Source organism: Gymnoscopelus microlampas, assembly GCF_963454915.1.
Source record: "Gymnoscopelus microlampas genome assembly, chromosome: 6".
Taxonomy (NCBI): domain Eukaryota; kingdom Metazoa; phylum Chordata; class Actinopteri; order Myctophiformes; family Myctophidae; genus Gymnoscopelus; species Gymnoscopelus microlampas.
This window is the reverse complement of record NC_139943.1, coordinates 52,841,385-52,856,876: the sequence shown is the minus strand read 5'-3', so window position 1 is coordinate 52,856,876 and position 15,492 is coordinate 52,841,385. Positions and strand designations below refer to the sequence as shown.

General features: G+C 41.6%; 2 protein-coding genes across 3 annotated transcripts in view; both read left to right on the top strand.

The window, feature by feature from the left end:
• fezf1 (FEZ family zinc finger 1) overlaps positions 1-15,492 on the top strand; it is a gene marked incomplete at both ends in the record, with an annotated part of 76,150 nt that overhangs the window by 13,946 nt on the left and 46,712 nt on the right. The window lies entirely within an intron of this gene.
• aass (aminoadipate-semialdehyde synthase) overlaps positions 1-15,492 on the top strand; it is a 38,854-nt gene that overhangs the window by 1,924 nt on the left and 21,438 nt on the right. Inside the window, exons 2-13 of one of the 2 annotated variants that reach the window (XM_084060508.1) lie at positions 414-637; positions 1,909-2,085; positions 3,211-3,295; positions 3,785-3,852; positions 4,396-4,542; positions 5,184-5,268; positions 5,817-5,944; positions 6,134-6,273; positions 7,788-7,910; positions 10,799-10,910; positions 14,212-14,271; positions 14,368-14,435. In XM_084060508.1, coding sequence (XP_083916634.1) covers positions 416-637; positions 1,909-2,085; positions 3,211-3,295; positions 3,785-3,852; positions 4,396-4,542; positions 5,184-5,268; positions 5,817-5,944; positions 6,134-6,273; positions 7,788-7,910; positions 10,799-10,910; positions 14,212-14,271; positions 14,368-14,435 — 1,415 coding nt within the window. In that variant the 5' untranslated portion in view covers positions 414-415. Of the gene's footprint in view, positions 1-410; positions 638-1,908; positions 2,086-3,210; positions 3,296-3,784; positions 3,853-4,395; positions 4,543-5,183; positions 5,269-5,816; positions 5,945-6,133; positions 6,274-7,787; positions 7,911-10,798; positions 10,911-14,211; positions 14,272-14,367; positions 14,436-15,492 lie in introns of both variants that reach the window. The other variant, XM_084060509.1, reaches the window with a different exon arrangement.

Below are 15,492 nucleotides of genomic sequence, written 5' to 3'. Positions count from 1 at the left end.
AATAACCTTGGTGCTAGCAGCTTACTGGTTCAAAAGAATAGCAAACCTTTATGTCATCATACACCACCTATTGACCCATCTGCAGTTGGCCTAATAGCCTCATCAGCAGAGCATTAAATAGGCTAAATCTCAATGTTTCAACAAAGTGGCCCACCGCCACAGGGTCAAGTGTCACTGTACTGTATGTCAATACCATGTGTGCCTTTGTTGTAAAACTCTCCCTGAGCAAACTGGACGTGGCAGCAAGCTGCCAAATCTCCCTAAACGGTGATGCATGCACACATTTGCACATAACTGTGTGAATGACTGATTCTTCTGGGTTCCACTCCAGTCCAGTATGGTTGTATGGTTCACCTGAATAACCCTGTATGTGTGGCCTTTGCTAAACTGCTCATTGTGTCCTATATAAGCAGTCATGTTCAGACTCCTAAGTCACCCGAGCAGGAGAACCACCAGGGCCTGCCTCAGTAGCCAGCGGCGCTATGAGCACCATAAGAGCATCCTCGCCATCCGCCGCGAGGACATCAACCCGTGGGAGAGGAGGGCCCCGCTGGCGCCGCGGCACGTCAAGGAGCTGACCCATGCCGGGCACAAGGTCCTGGTCCAGCCGTCCAACAGGAGGGCCATTCATGCGAAGGTAAAAGCAGAAAGGAAAAGGGGCAACGTTTTCTCTTTTTGTTTTTAACCCATTAAGACCAGGAACACCTCTGTGTAATTTTTTTATTTCTTTGGCCTATTCAAAAATAGCAGATCTACAAGCTCATAGCAGGAGTGCCGCGCTATGAGCTTGTATATCTGCTATTTTTTTTTAAATCGTGAAAATGTGTGCAAATCTTTGAATATGTATTTTTTAAAGCGAACATTTTTAACTCTGTTACAACTTCTGGGGGGGGGGGTTAAAACTGTTAGGATTTAGAAGACAAGACAAGATTTGAGTTAAAAATGTTTGCTTAAAAAATACATGCATTCAAAGATTTGCACAACTTTTCAAGATGTTTCAAAAATAGCAGATCTACAAGCTCTAAGCGCGTCACTCGGTGCCGCGCTAAGAGCTTGTAGATCTTCTATTTTTGAATAGCTAAAGAAATCTAAAAATGAGACACGTTCCTGGCTTTAATGGGTTAATGGATATGCAATTCAAGGAAGTTTTCTTTTTTTGTAAAGTTTAACCAGGTAAGTCACTAAGTAAGCCATCAGTATAAGCTGTAAGAACGTAATGTCTGGGCCAGTTATTCTTTTGTCAAGGTCACTGGCAAGAGTACAGTTAGTATGTCCCCAAGACAGGGGGCCCAAATTCCATCTTGGAAAATACTGCGCACCATCTCTCAACAGAGAGCTGGTGCAGGTACATTAGAAAGTTGATCAGATTCAGGATTGAATGAGTGATTGAATACTATTAGTAAGAAATGTAAACAACACACGGTACAGAAGACATTAAAGCTCAAAGGATAACACTAAAAAAGTCCTGGGGACTTGTTTCCATTGACTGCTAGTGTGGTTTGGGATACGGAAGGAAGAAGTTACAAATGTGTCATTAGTTTGATCGAAGAAGACATGTTAAAGGGGTAGTTCACCCCCAAAATGACTTTTTTCCCTATCGATTAGCCACCCCATGGAGACATGAATTCATGGATATTCTTTTGTTTTGGTTGCATTCCTAGGCAGCGGTGCCGGTAGGAGACACAAAGAGTCTCCTTTGTGTGTCCTACCGGAACCGCTGCCTACCGATCCGCTGGTCATCAAATGATTGGCTTAGAAATGCGACAAAAACAAAACTATATCCATGAATTCAAGTCTCCATGGGGTGAATAATAATTTTGTTTTGGGTGAACTATCCCTTTAATCTACTGTAAGGTTGCTGGCCAGTGGCCACTTAATATGATGTTTTTTGTTGTTGTTGTATTTCAGTACTATGAGATGGCAGGTGCCAGCATTCAAGAGGACATTTCCGAGGCGACGTTGATCATCGGGGTGAAAAGACCCCCGGAGGAAAAGATCTACGCCCAGAAAACGTACGCGTTCTTCTCCCACACCATCAAAGCACAGGAAGCGAACATGGGACTCCTGGATGACGTTCTGAAAAAGGTCAGTCTTTAGTTACTGCTGCAGTACAAAAGGTCACTGTTATTACAGGACCCCTGGTCCTTGAGGGCTTGAGTGAGAGAGCCAGCGCTCATCATAAACAGCCGTTGTCCACATAAAGTCTTTGAATCTTGAACAAGGTGGTGAACACACGTTAACAAACAAGTCATTGTTTAAGCGACCATGCAGTGATTCATCTGTCAATGAATTCCATCTTCAGGCCTTTTGTCTCCACAGAGGGAGCTGCATAATAAGTGTCATTGTCTGTTCATAGCTTCAGCCTCAGATACAAGACATTTTCCTGTTGATTTCTTTATTTTGCACTTGTTTGCATTTTCTCTCAAGTCATTCAAAATGCAGTCGAATCAGCTGAATTGTCTCAACGTGGGCAAAACATTGCACAGTCAATTAGTAATTACATTTGTCAATCGATCTTTAATCCAGAGAGTTTATGGATGGATACTGCATGGGAAAGGGGTTTAAATATAGTTCACCCCCAAAATGACTTTCTATGGATTAGTCACCCCATGGAGACTTTTCTCCATGGGGTGAATTCATGGATATGTTTAGTTTTTGTCACATTCCTATAGCAATAATGTGATGACCGGCAGCGGTTCCGGTAGGAGACACAAAGAGTTTCCTTTGTGTCTCCTACCGTAAATAAAACGTTCGGGCAAGTGGAGTTTGCTTTCAGGTTACCCGACGGGCAAGTGCATTCCGTCTTCATTAAATATTTCTTGAAGAACAATGCTACCTTTTTACAACTACCAGTTGCACTCATTCTGATTTCTCAAAGTGACTGTCGCCACTCTGCAGTTATCCATTGGATTCATTTGTTCTACAAGCGCAAATTTTACCTTACTTTTTGGGAAAGTGGGCATTACTTTTGGGCAAGTAGAACATGACCTGTACTTGCCAATGGGCAAGTGCCTCTGAGACCTTAGTGTCAACCCCTGCCACATGGATTACGTGATCCACTTGATTAGATTTTGTTGTGTCTAGCTGGTGACATGGACATGGTGACATAAACTGGAGATGTTATGGCTGAAAGTCAAGGTCTATCTGGGTTATTGTCGTAGACAAACCGCTTTTCTCACAGCCATGTGTTCCCTATCTCGTCCACCTTAGGAAGTGCGTCTGATCGACTATGAGAAGATGGTTGATGCTAATGGATACCGGATTGTGGCTTTTGGACAGTGGGCCGGTGTTGCAGGTATAACTTACAGTAAACATGCAAGATGAACTAACATATCCTTGCTGTCGGGCAGAAAGCTCTTATTCTAACTTTTTGTGTTTTTTTCGTAAATGAATGCCCTACTTGATCATACTACAGCGTCACACAAAAGCATCAAAAGTAGTAGATATACAAGCTTGAGCTTGTGGATCTGCTACTTTTGATGTTTTTTAATTTGAATCCTGAAAAGTAACACTTTTGGCCATAATGAGGTTTCCACCTGACAGAGACAAGAAAGTTTTCATAAAAACACATTTGTTTGTGTGTACTGGCATGTTTTTGGTAGTTTTGCGTAGTTTGGGATACTTTTGGGTATGGGTAATTTGGGGTATTTTGGGGTGCTTGTGGTTACTGCACTAGCATGTTTTGGGTCATTTTGGGTAGTTTGGGGTACTTTCTGGTTGAACATCAAAGCTGTAGTCAATTTCTGAATTGTTAACGAAAAATCCTGTTTGTTCATTTTTGCAGGAATGATTAATATCCTGCACGGTTTAGGACTGCGCTTCCTTGCGCTCGGGCACCACACCCCTTTTATGGTGAGATTCATATTGTTTTCAATGCTGGTCCGACAACCACTATCAATAATAATACCTTAACGTCTAAACCTATTTTTACCGTAATGTCACTAAAGGAAACCAATCCTAAATGATATACCAATGTTTAAAGCGACACTATGTAACTCTTTATGAATAAAAAAAAATGTAGTCCAATCTGTATGGTAGAGTATGTTAATACAATATAACTTATACAATCTGTATGGTAGAGTATGTTAATACAATATAACTTATACAATCTGTATGGTAGAGTATGTTAATACAATATAACTTATACAATTTGGGTGGTTGTATTTTGTCTCCCTGCTCTTCTATTGAAACGTGTCAAAGGTCATGTCTCACCTAGATACAGGATCTGACAGGAATTTTGACCTGATGGTCAAGATTCAGTTTTTCCCCTGAGCAAGCAGGCCGGTGCTCTGGCTCAATGTTATATTTCAGCACTTGCGCAGGAAACCGGGTTCAAATCCGGTGTAGAAGAGGAAAGTACTTAGTGCTTTAATGTATTTTCTTTTATGTCGGCAGCACATCGGCATGGCTCATAACTACAGGAACGTCTACCAGGCCATCCAAGCAGTGAGGGATTGTGGGTACGAGATCTCCATGGGACTCATGCCCAAATCTATTGGCCCGGTCACGTTTTGTTTCACTGGTACAGGCAATGTCTCCAAAGTAAGTATTCTAGTGTTCAAACACAACCTGAAAATATCCACACCTAATCCATTAAGACTGGGAACGTATCTGTGTCATTTTAAGCGAGTGCCGCACTATGAGCTTGTAGATCTGCTATTTATTTGAAAAATCTTGGAAAACGTGTGCAAATCGTTGAAAATATATATATGCTTTAAAGCGATTTTTTTTTACTCCGATCTGTGCTTCTGGGGGGTCCCTGGAACAACATATTCTGAGATGGGGGTCCGCCGCCAAATACATATCATTTTGGGGGTCCTTGACATGGAAAAGTTGGAGCACCACTGATATACAGTAGCAACATACTGTTAGGATTTCGAAAACATTGGCCGCGAGCGACCTCAATACATATCAAAATGTTTTGTTCCAGGGACCCCCCATAAGCACAGATCGGAGTTGAAAATGTTTGCTTTAAAACATATATATTCAAAGATTTGCACAAATGTTCCACGTTAAATTTTTTTTTACCAGATCTACAAGCTCGGTGCCGTGCTATGAGCTTGTATATCTGCTATTTTTGAATAGCCAAAGAAATCTTAAAATGACACAGATGTGTTCCCGGTCTTTTTGGAAATCAAGCCCCATGCATCACTTCTTCACTTGCTTCTCCTCTGTGCTGGCAGGGCGCTCAAGACATCATCAACGAGCTCCCTGTGGAATATGTTGATCCTCACGAGTTGAAAAGTGTCTCTGAAACTCCTACTACAGGTATTAAAGTCCTTTTGCTCATATTGCCATACAGAACGATAATTATGTTCAGATATAGTGCATGCTGAGCCAAACAGCTGTTGTTGTGAATGATTTTTCTCTGTTAACCAGTGTTAATTTTTACAGCAAATTTAGATTTAGTTTTAGTCACATTTTAGTCATCTGAAATGTTATAGTTTTAGTCTAGTTTTAGTCGCCAAAATCTACAGTAGATTTAGACGACTAAAATCTATTTTGGCGGGCCGTGATGGCGTCGTAATGCCTGATTTATACAGTACTTGGCTGCATGCCCGAAAATAGCAGATCTACAAGCTCACAACTCGTCGCAGCTTGTAGATCTGCCGATTTCGGGACGTGACACCCACGTGCAGCCGCACATAAAATGATTTGATATGACATAATCATGTCAATATATTTAGTGATTGTTTTTAGTCCTCATAGCTTAGCTTTTATTCCGTTTTTTATTTAGTTTTTGTCTGTGAAAAAGGGTAGTCCGCGAACATTTTTAGTCGACGAAATGAAACACTGCTGTTACCTCCTCCTGCCAGACATGACTAAAGTGTACGCCACGGTCCTGAGTCGTCATCATCACCTCTTGAGGAAGAGCGACGGCATTTATGACCCGCTGGAGTATGAATACCACCCGGAGCTGTACACCTCCAACTTCAGGACCGCCGTGAGTGATTCTTCTATCCTAACCCTTCTTATCCGCTTCACCTGTTCCTGTTGGTTTGTTTACTGTTGAGTGTGAAAACAATGTTGCACATTAAGCTGATCATCCCTCCCCCCAAAATAATTTGGGGACCCCCTGCCAGTTTGGGAATCCACTGAAATAGGCCATGTCACCTCTTATTCCTTCCTCTAGGTGGCACCATATACAACGTGCCTCATCAATGGGATCTTTTGGGATCGCGAAACGCCACGACTCCTCCGCCGTCTGGACGCACAGAAACTGATCCGGAAGTCCTCTTCCTCTGACGACGGCTGCCCCGGGCTACCACACAAGTAAGACGCCTCCTCCATACCCCCCCTGTCCAGTGTTGCCAGATTCTGTGAGAGAAACAAGCAACCAGGTCTAGGAAAACCAGCCCAAAAGAAGCGCAGGAATGAGCACTTTAACATATACATCGGCTATTTGAAAATAGCCGATCTACAAGCTCACAACGCGTCGCGATGCGACGCGTTGTGAGCTTGTAGATCGGCTATTTTCAAATGAAATCTTGCGGGGAAATTGTAATAAGCAGATCTGGCAACCCTGCCCCCGTCCCCGCCATCTTACAACTTAAACTCACTGACACGTCGCACTACAGGACTGACATGACTTTCTGAGTCCCGAGCATTCATTATGCCAGTGGTTGTCAAAGTGGGGTCCGGGGACACCCCCCCCAGGGGTCCTTGACAGGGTCTCATGGGTCCCCACCAAAACGTAGTAAACATAGTATCACAATCATTTTAACCAATGTATCCATTTATACGTTATTTAAAAAAATAGCAGATCTACAAGCTCTGCAAGCTTGTGCATTTGCTATTTTTGAACGTTTTTGAAAAATATCGACAAAAAATATTCTCTTTTTCATCTTATTTATTTGCAGACGCTAAATTCTTCTGTTTTTAACTCTTTACGTGCTAATAAATAAAGCTCAAACTCAACAACAGCTGATGACCCATGACGATGACGAGGCACCTTAGCATGTTAATTAATTAGAAAGATGAGGCGTTATAGTGACTCACCTTTAACATTTACATATAGGCTACTATATCATTATTATATAATTTGGGTGGCATATAGACCTACTTATTATTATCCTACAATTCAGCATCATATAAATAAAAGTAAACAAGATTGAAAAGCGGCAGAAGAGAAAGGGGGGGGAAATAATAACTGTGTGAAAGGCAGGGTGTTTTAAAAGGCGATCTAAAGAAATAAGAGTGGCAGCCCACCTGCAGTTTATATGATATGAATATAATAATTACGTTGTGTCATCCCCTTAACATAACCACGCTAGTGCAAGTGTGTATGTTCTCATAGCAAACAACATCCCCGTCAAACATTCTGTCACTGCGACAGAATGTTTGACTACGAGCCAATGGGACGCGGCCTCTGACCCTTTTGCGGTGACATTTGAAGGCACGCGTCAGGAGGTCAGGTCTTATCCTCAACTGTGTGTACTCTGTGTACGATGGCTCAGAGCCATGTGTTGCGTATAACCAGTAGCTGGTAGACCTCCAGACTCAGCTGATAAGATAACCCTGGTGAGTGGTGACTGAGGTTATAATAGTTTTGGATTTTTCATTTTAGTTTAGTTTTAAGTTCGTTTTGAATTTCTTTTTCTAATTAAGTTAGTTTTAGCACATTGACTGCCAGTCGCGTAGATCTACGCGAACCGATTTAAAGCCGCCACGTGCCAATCGCGTAGACCTACGCGAAGTGGTGTTTATTTGAAATTTCGCGAAAATTCGAAAAAGTTCACTTTCCGAATTTTTACCTGTCTCTGTGTCTCTCTCTCTCTCTCTCCCAGACTCCTGGCCATTTGTGACATCTCTGCGGATATGGGGGGCTCTATAGAGTTCATGACGGAGTGCACCACCATAGACAAACCCTTCTGTATCTATGACGCCGACCAGCACATCGACCACGACAGGTACAAACACACACACACCCCTCACACACAACAAGGATGACATCATTTGCTGCTCTTGTCAAAGTTTGTCCTTTTTGTTGGGTCTTCAACAGGGGGTCCCGGGGAGACCCTAGGGGGTCTTCAGAGTTACTACAGGGTGGGCCACCAAATATATTACGTTAACCACGTGAACTAGGGTTTAACATTTTCCGGGAAATAGCTAATTTTAATTCCCGGGAATTTTCAGACCTTTTCCCGGGCTTCCCGGGAATTCCCGTTAAAGGGTAAAAAAAGAAAAAAAGTGCCCACTAAAATGCATTTATATATAGATACTTAAATAGACAATTTTACACCGAGGTGCCCAAATGTCCCTATTGTGTCCACCTATGAACTTGCACTAATAATGACTTAATTCGATTTTTTAAAATCATATAAATATAATATATAAATATAATAGCCTATAGTGCCCTGCCCTGGCGGAGATCTGCCCTGTTGCGCAGCGGGTGAAGACAATTAACTTAAAGAGGAGCTGCGCTCAAAACGCACTCAAACAATGTCAAACTCTAGCTGCTGAAATAAGCGTTCCATTTGTATCATTATTGACAAGAGAATTTGCAAAAGGAATATGTATTTATTGTCCATCAGAGCGCCGGTGAGGTCACAGCTTTTCTCTACTTTTGTAGGATATTGATTTGATAGCCTAAACATGTCATTTGTTTGCAGTTATAAATTTATATTAGGCTACTTGCTGGATATTATAAGACTCCATTTTGGGATGTTGGCTGTATGTTGTCTATTAATCTATATTTTGTTGTTGATCAAATGTGGAGTTTTGTAGTGTGATTTTGATGTGCACATGCATGCGCTGCCAGCACTGACAATCAATGAGACAGACAGTTGTTGTGCAGTTCACTTGTTCTACTGGGTAGTTCTAGTAAAATGGTAGTTTGAACGTTCTAAAATGCAAGTGTAGGTAGGGTAGGCTACATTAATGATGATAAAAAAATCGGACCACATCGGTCTAATTCTCTCTCTCTCTCTCTCTCTCTCTCTCTCTCTCTCTCTCTCTCTCTCTCCAGCTCTCCGGTCTGTCCTCTCTCTCTATCAAAAGCATTGCTTGGCTTGTGCGCATTTTAAGCTGGAATATAGGCTCGATCAAACCTACCTAGGCTTATGTAGCGTTTCACTTGATGATGTTGAATCTGTACTAGTCAACTGGTGTCTACCATATTGACAGCAGAGGAAACAGTGAAATCAGCGTGCGCACTGTGCAGGGCAGGCATGGGGCATCACGGCCACTTGTGTTTTATTTTGTTCATTACTGTTACATTCATTCAGTGCGTCCCATATTGGTTCACAACGGGACGATGGGACCCTGCCCTGGTCGGCAACGCGGCAGGGGGGGGTTGCATGATGCGGTGCGGATCACATGTGCGCGATTTTTATTAATAATTAATTTAACTACTATAAAACAACAGTAACAACAACACAATCTACCAGCCTCGAGTGGTGGAAAATAGCAGATCTACAAGCTCACAATGCCTTGCGCTTGTAGATCGGCTATTTTCACATGGTTACCACCACATGTTTTATAATAATAATAATCGAAATCTACAAAGTAACTAGTAACTAAAGTTTTCAAATAATTGTAGTGGAGTAAAAGTACAATATTTGCCTCTGAGATATAGTGGAGTTACTGGAGTAGAAGTAAAAGTATTAGAAATTGGAAATACTCGAGAGTCAAGTGCAAATACCTCAAAATTGTACTTAAGTACAGTTCTAGAGTACATGTACTTAAAGACGTATGCCAAAATCCATTTGAAAAAATAGCTTTTCACTGTTTTCAGGTCAAATATTGATATGCGATTAAAATGCGATTAATTGCGATTAATTAATTACAAAGCCTCTAATTAATTAGATTATTTTTTTTAATCGAGTCCCAGCCCTAATAATATAATATGAATTCAACACAACGCAAAACAATGACAGTGCTGTTAAACAAATCTATGAAGCTATCTATGAAATCTATGACAAAGTTTTATCTGCAACACAATTGTATACAATATGTAGTGGGGCGGGGGGGGGGGGGGGTCTTTGGCCTGAAAAACGTTGGAAGACCCCTGAGTTAGAGACTACTCTGCTCTGTTACTTTTATTGGCTTGTTTATTATTTTGCTGAACCAGGGACCACCACCCTGACTAACAATCAGCCTGGGGACCATGACGTGTTAGGTGGGGATATGGACTAAGATTAGTGCTTTGGTAACACTTTGCTATGCATCCCATGTCTATGCATCCCACTGTTTCTCAACCAATAGTCCACGGACTAATAGTGGTCCATGGCATAATTAGGCCTGCAAGTGGTCCATGGGAAAATGTTTTAACATGTAAGTAGAATAAATGTAAAAATAATAAAATACCTTTGTAAAATGTATTAGAATAATATTTAATAAGTCAATCAAATGTAAGAAAACATTAATATATTGAATTAATAGGCGTGGTGTGGGAGAAAAAGCTTGCAATTAAATAAATAAAACTGCTCCCATACACTTCCCCTTCTTGAGATTTTCTGTGGAATTTCTTCACCTCTGACTTCCCAGTATCTGACGCATCATCAGATCATTATTGCACTGTTCCATGGAAGAAAATGTTCACTTTCACTTTCTACATTACTAAATGCATTGGTCAGGGACCACATGCAATACCTTCACGGACCACCAGTGGTGGAATTATTGGCTTTGGAACGCGACAAAAACTAAAAAAATCTCCATGAATTCAAGGCTTCATGTGGTGTAATTGATGGAAAATAAGTACTTTTTTGGGTGAACTATTCCTTTTAACTATAAATATGCATAATAACCAAACCATATGGCTGTTTCCTCAAAGTGTTCCTGTTTCTCCCCATGGCAGCGTGGAGGGCAACGGAATCCTCATGTGTTCCATCGATAACTTACCCGCACAGCTTCCCATCGAAGCCACAGAGTACTTTGGAGATCGCCTGTTCCCGTACATATGGGAGATGGTAAGACACAGGTTGGGAGGAGGTAAGGTGTATTATTGATAGTGCTGTGTTCTCTGTTGGAAATCTCTTTCCACACAGTTAATGTTTTACAGCAAATTAGAAGCAGATGTTCTATTTTAACAAGAAGACGGACGTTGCCTGCATTTACATACAGCGAAATGCTTGCTCGGTGCCCTTGTCGTTAGAGCAGGGGTCTTCAACGTTTTCAGGCCAAGGACCCCCTAGCTGAGAGAGAGATGAAGCAGGGACCCCCTCTATATTGTATAAAACTGTGTTTCAGATTAAAGTTTTTTTTTTACTTAGTCTGCTATTTTTTCCCTCTACACCTATAGCCTCTTTGCCAAAAATACAGGTAAGCCTACAAGCTGTCAACGCCTCGCAGCGCGAGGCGTTGACAGCTTGTAGATCTGCTATTTTCGGCTAATGTTCCCCTCAGAAAAGGAATTTTAGGGTTCAAGTGGTTAATGTAAAAAAACTAAATCCTATCACACAAAGATTTGGCGGACCCCCTATAGTAGCTCTGAGGACCCCCTAGGGGTCCCGGACCCCCTGTTGAAGACCCCTGCGTTAGAGTGTCCGCCCCTGAGATTAGGAGGGTCGGGGGTTCGAACCCCGGCCCGGGTCATACCAAAGACTATAAGAATGGGACCCAATGCCTCCCTGCTTGGCACTCAGCATCAGGGGATTGGATTGTGACATACTAGTGTCATGTCCAGGGGACGTACTTGTACATCAAGCTGCCTCACGCTACAGAAAGCAACCGCTTTCACCAAAGCAACGAGTCACCTTAGTAGCAGCAGTGGCCTAGTGGTTAGAGGGGCGGCCTTGATACCGGAAGGTCCCTAGTTCGATTCCCCAATTCATCACATCAATCATGAATCACCGCTGAATAGCCCTTGAGCAAGGCTTCCATGCAGGGTCCGGCTGGAAACAAGTTTCGTACTTAGTCCGACACCCTGGGTAAACAACAAACTTTGCTTTGCTTTGCTTACCTGACAGGAAAGTTCAACACGAGTCACGTCAAATTGTGCCATTATTTTAATTGGCACAATTAACACATCACCCGCCAAGGTATTAAACATCGTTTGTTATCCCCTTGCCAGCGTAATTACCTTCATCCGATGAATTTTGATTCGCCGTGGAGGCGACATTGTATTCCAAAAAAACAAAAAAGGCGGAGGGAAGGGGTAAGAGGAGGGATCTGTGTATTCAGACGGACCACAACGTTCCAACCGCGATCCGCCATTTTGGGGCTGGGGCTCGCTGAAAACTGTGGTTTTCAACATAAGATATAGAAACCTAGATACCTCATTGGCCTCTGCAGTTCATTGGAGCGACATGCTGGGTATGGTGGCCACCATATTTCCGGGGGGAATGGGCACTGGCCAATCACAGCGTGTTGACTACTGGCCAACCACAGCGCGTCTTTTCCAGGACTTGTCAGAATCTAGTTGTCCCGCCCCCACCTGCCTCTGATTGGCCTACTGAACGCCCCCTTCTGTGACGCACACGGAAATTTCCAGCTGCCCCCCAGAAGCGGAAGCGCGTCCGCCATACACACGCTTCAGAGCCAGAGGAGGCGTCTACCTTTATATGTCTATGGTTTTCAATGCAAAAAACAGCAACTGAGTTACAGACGTTTTTCTGAAAATCCCATAGTCAGGGCGGAAGTGATGTTTTTTGGAATGATCTCACATCCTTCACATACTTCTTCTCTCATTGACAATGGATCATCCCAGAGCTGTGTTACGGTGCCTAAAACAGCGTGCCATTTTTTTTTAATAGAACGCATTAATGCGATTTGGCGGACAAGTGCGCTATTTAACACATTGGGTGCCAATCCAACCATGGAGTGCCAAAACCGTATATATACGTTTTTTGAAAAAAAAACTTTTTTCATTTTTTTTTCCCTTCACAGCACCAGGAGATATCATTTTCCGAAGATTTAGACTCCAATCCACTTCTGGTTAACTTATGACTTCAAAAGCCTGTATCTCGGCTCCTCAAAAATGGTTAAAAATCCTGGCACTCAGTGTACTCTGTTTTTTAAAAAAAACTGGCACCCCATGTGTTAATAGAACGCATTTATGCGCGATTGGCAGGAAATGAGTTAAAAACAACGGGAGTTGACCCAAAGTGCTCTCCAATTGAGATTGACAAAACAAAACAAAACACATGATATCCATAATTTGCAGTCCATATAGTCCACAAAAGCAAGACTATAATGTAAAACAAACACATTACAATAAAAATATTAAAATCAAAAACACATTAGCAAAAGTAAAGAGAAACTAACCACAAGCAATCAACTGATTAAAGCATTATAAAGGGGTATTAAAATAGATTGGAAGTTGAATACATTCAGTGGACTTTGCAAAGCATAAATCAATTGCATTCATTCTATTGGCTGATACAGTATAATCACATGACATTATGGTCACATGATGCCCGGTCAGCAGTTATATTTTTGTCTCAGTAGTGAGGCCCAGTGAAAGGTTTCTTCAGCTCAACTTGGCCTTTACTTTTTCCTGCTATTCATGCTTAGAAGTTCATCGTTTGTAAGTTCATTTACAGTGTGCGAGTGTCGTATTGTGGTGTGGTTTATTTGGTTAAAACACATTGAATTCATTATGTGTGTAAGAATGTTAATTTGCTAATGTGTTTTCCTAGTTTAACTTACCTGTATTTTGGGGTAATACTAACCCAAGGAATATCTCAGTTTGTAGTGCGTAGATGCATACAGTACATGTTTACATCTTACATACAATGCTGTACATCATTTGAGTCTTTGAGAACAATGTTATAATGTAACACTTTGATAATTTACTTTTTTGATATTTGCGTTTCAGAAATGGACTTCAGACCCTTGCCTATTGGGGCTGAATATTTGCTGAACTCAGAGTAGATGTTTCACCATCTACTCTTCGGGCATAAACTCAATATTCTGCTTTCTAGAGGCCTTCTAACCCCTATCCTCTTTCTCTAGTTTTACATAGGATTTCACCTTTCACATATAATGTAGGTTTCTCTTCTACATAAGTTTGCTGCCACTACATATGTCAACATTGTAAACACACCAGCACACACCCCAAATGAAAGGCTATAAGCCACGCGTCTCAACTCTGTCTGCACACCTCTGGGTTGACTTCTTAAAATCGGAGACATGTGGTTTGCTCAGGGAGAGTCTTACAACGACTTTGATTGTGAATGTGATTGCCTGCCAAAACCACCAAAGATAGGCCTCCCCTGCTTAAACAGAAAGACAACCCTGACAATTTGGAATTCTGACTGTATTCAACAGCTTCCCTCTGATGCTACCAGGCCCCTGGAAGAAGAGGATTTCACTCCCCAAGTCAGAGACGTAAGTACCTTAAATATAAGTATTTTGGAGTGTGTAAAAACATTAAAACAAACATTATTAGTCATTATGTTTTTTTTGTTTTTCAATTGTCAATAGGCTGTCATCACTTCGAACGGAAAGCTCACACCAAAGTTTGAATACATTGAGAAGCTTCGGGAAAGCAGGTAAGACTTATGATTCAGAGAGAGGAAGGGCTCACAACTCACTTTGAACTCTCTAAAGACTATTGAAAACAGCAGGCACCTGCTGTTTGCAATCAAGTCTTTGTAAGCGTTAAATATGAGTTGCCAGCCCTTCTTCTCTAGATGATTTGGCCTCAACACCGAATTTGGATGATGTGCGTTATTCATGTCTTTCTAACTAATGTCCCCTTGTGGGAAAGTCGTTTTGAATTCTGTGCTATTTTGTGCTTTTTAAACATTTTGTACATCTTCTGGCATTTCTGTTTTGTGACCCGCTCTTAATAATGTGAGCTTTTTACGTGTAATGTTTTCTGCCTCTAAAAGTCATGCATACTTTTTTACTACTAGGTCGTCCATTGTTCTCTTAAGGTTCATGAAAGATTTTAAGATTTAACGTAACAAAAATTACTTTGGCATGTGTGTGTGCCTGTTCCATCAACGAGGTAATGCAACCAATCTAAACGATGACACATTTCTAAAGATTACGTGAAAGGTAACATTTTTGTTATAGTTTTGGTTATGTTGTGTGATTTAGCTGACCAGCCATTTTGTAGTGACTGTTAAATAATATAGCTGCTTCTAGAAAATACACTGGCTGTATTTGCACCTTTTTCCCCTTCCACTATAGTCACGTCAGCATTATTTAACTAGAGGTTGTAATGTGTTGTCGTGTCCTCCAACCTGCCAGCGGAGCACTATTTCCCTCCAGGTTAAACACTTGAGCCCTAGTCTCGCGTAGCCAGACAACTATTCCACAATCTCCGAATGCTATATAGAGTCTGGAACTACACCAAAATCTGTTCGTCATTTCCTTTCACGAAAATATATTTTACTTTACATTTTATTTTAGAATTCCCATTTCTGATGAGCAGTAAGCTATATATGCTTCGATTGTTTCGATTTATATTAGGACAAATCTGTGCGGCTGTAAAGACAAATCGGAAGCGGGGTAGGAGGCGTCACATCCTCTTTATCCCTGGATAATTTTCAGAGCTTCCGTTGCTCCAGACCGTATGACGGAAGCATTTGAACATTGTGG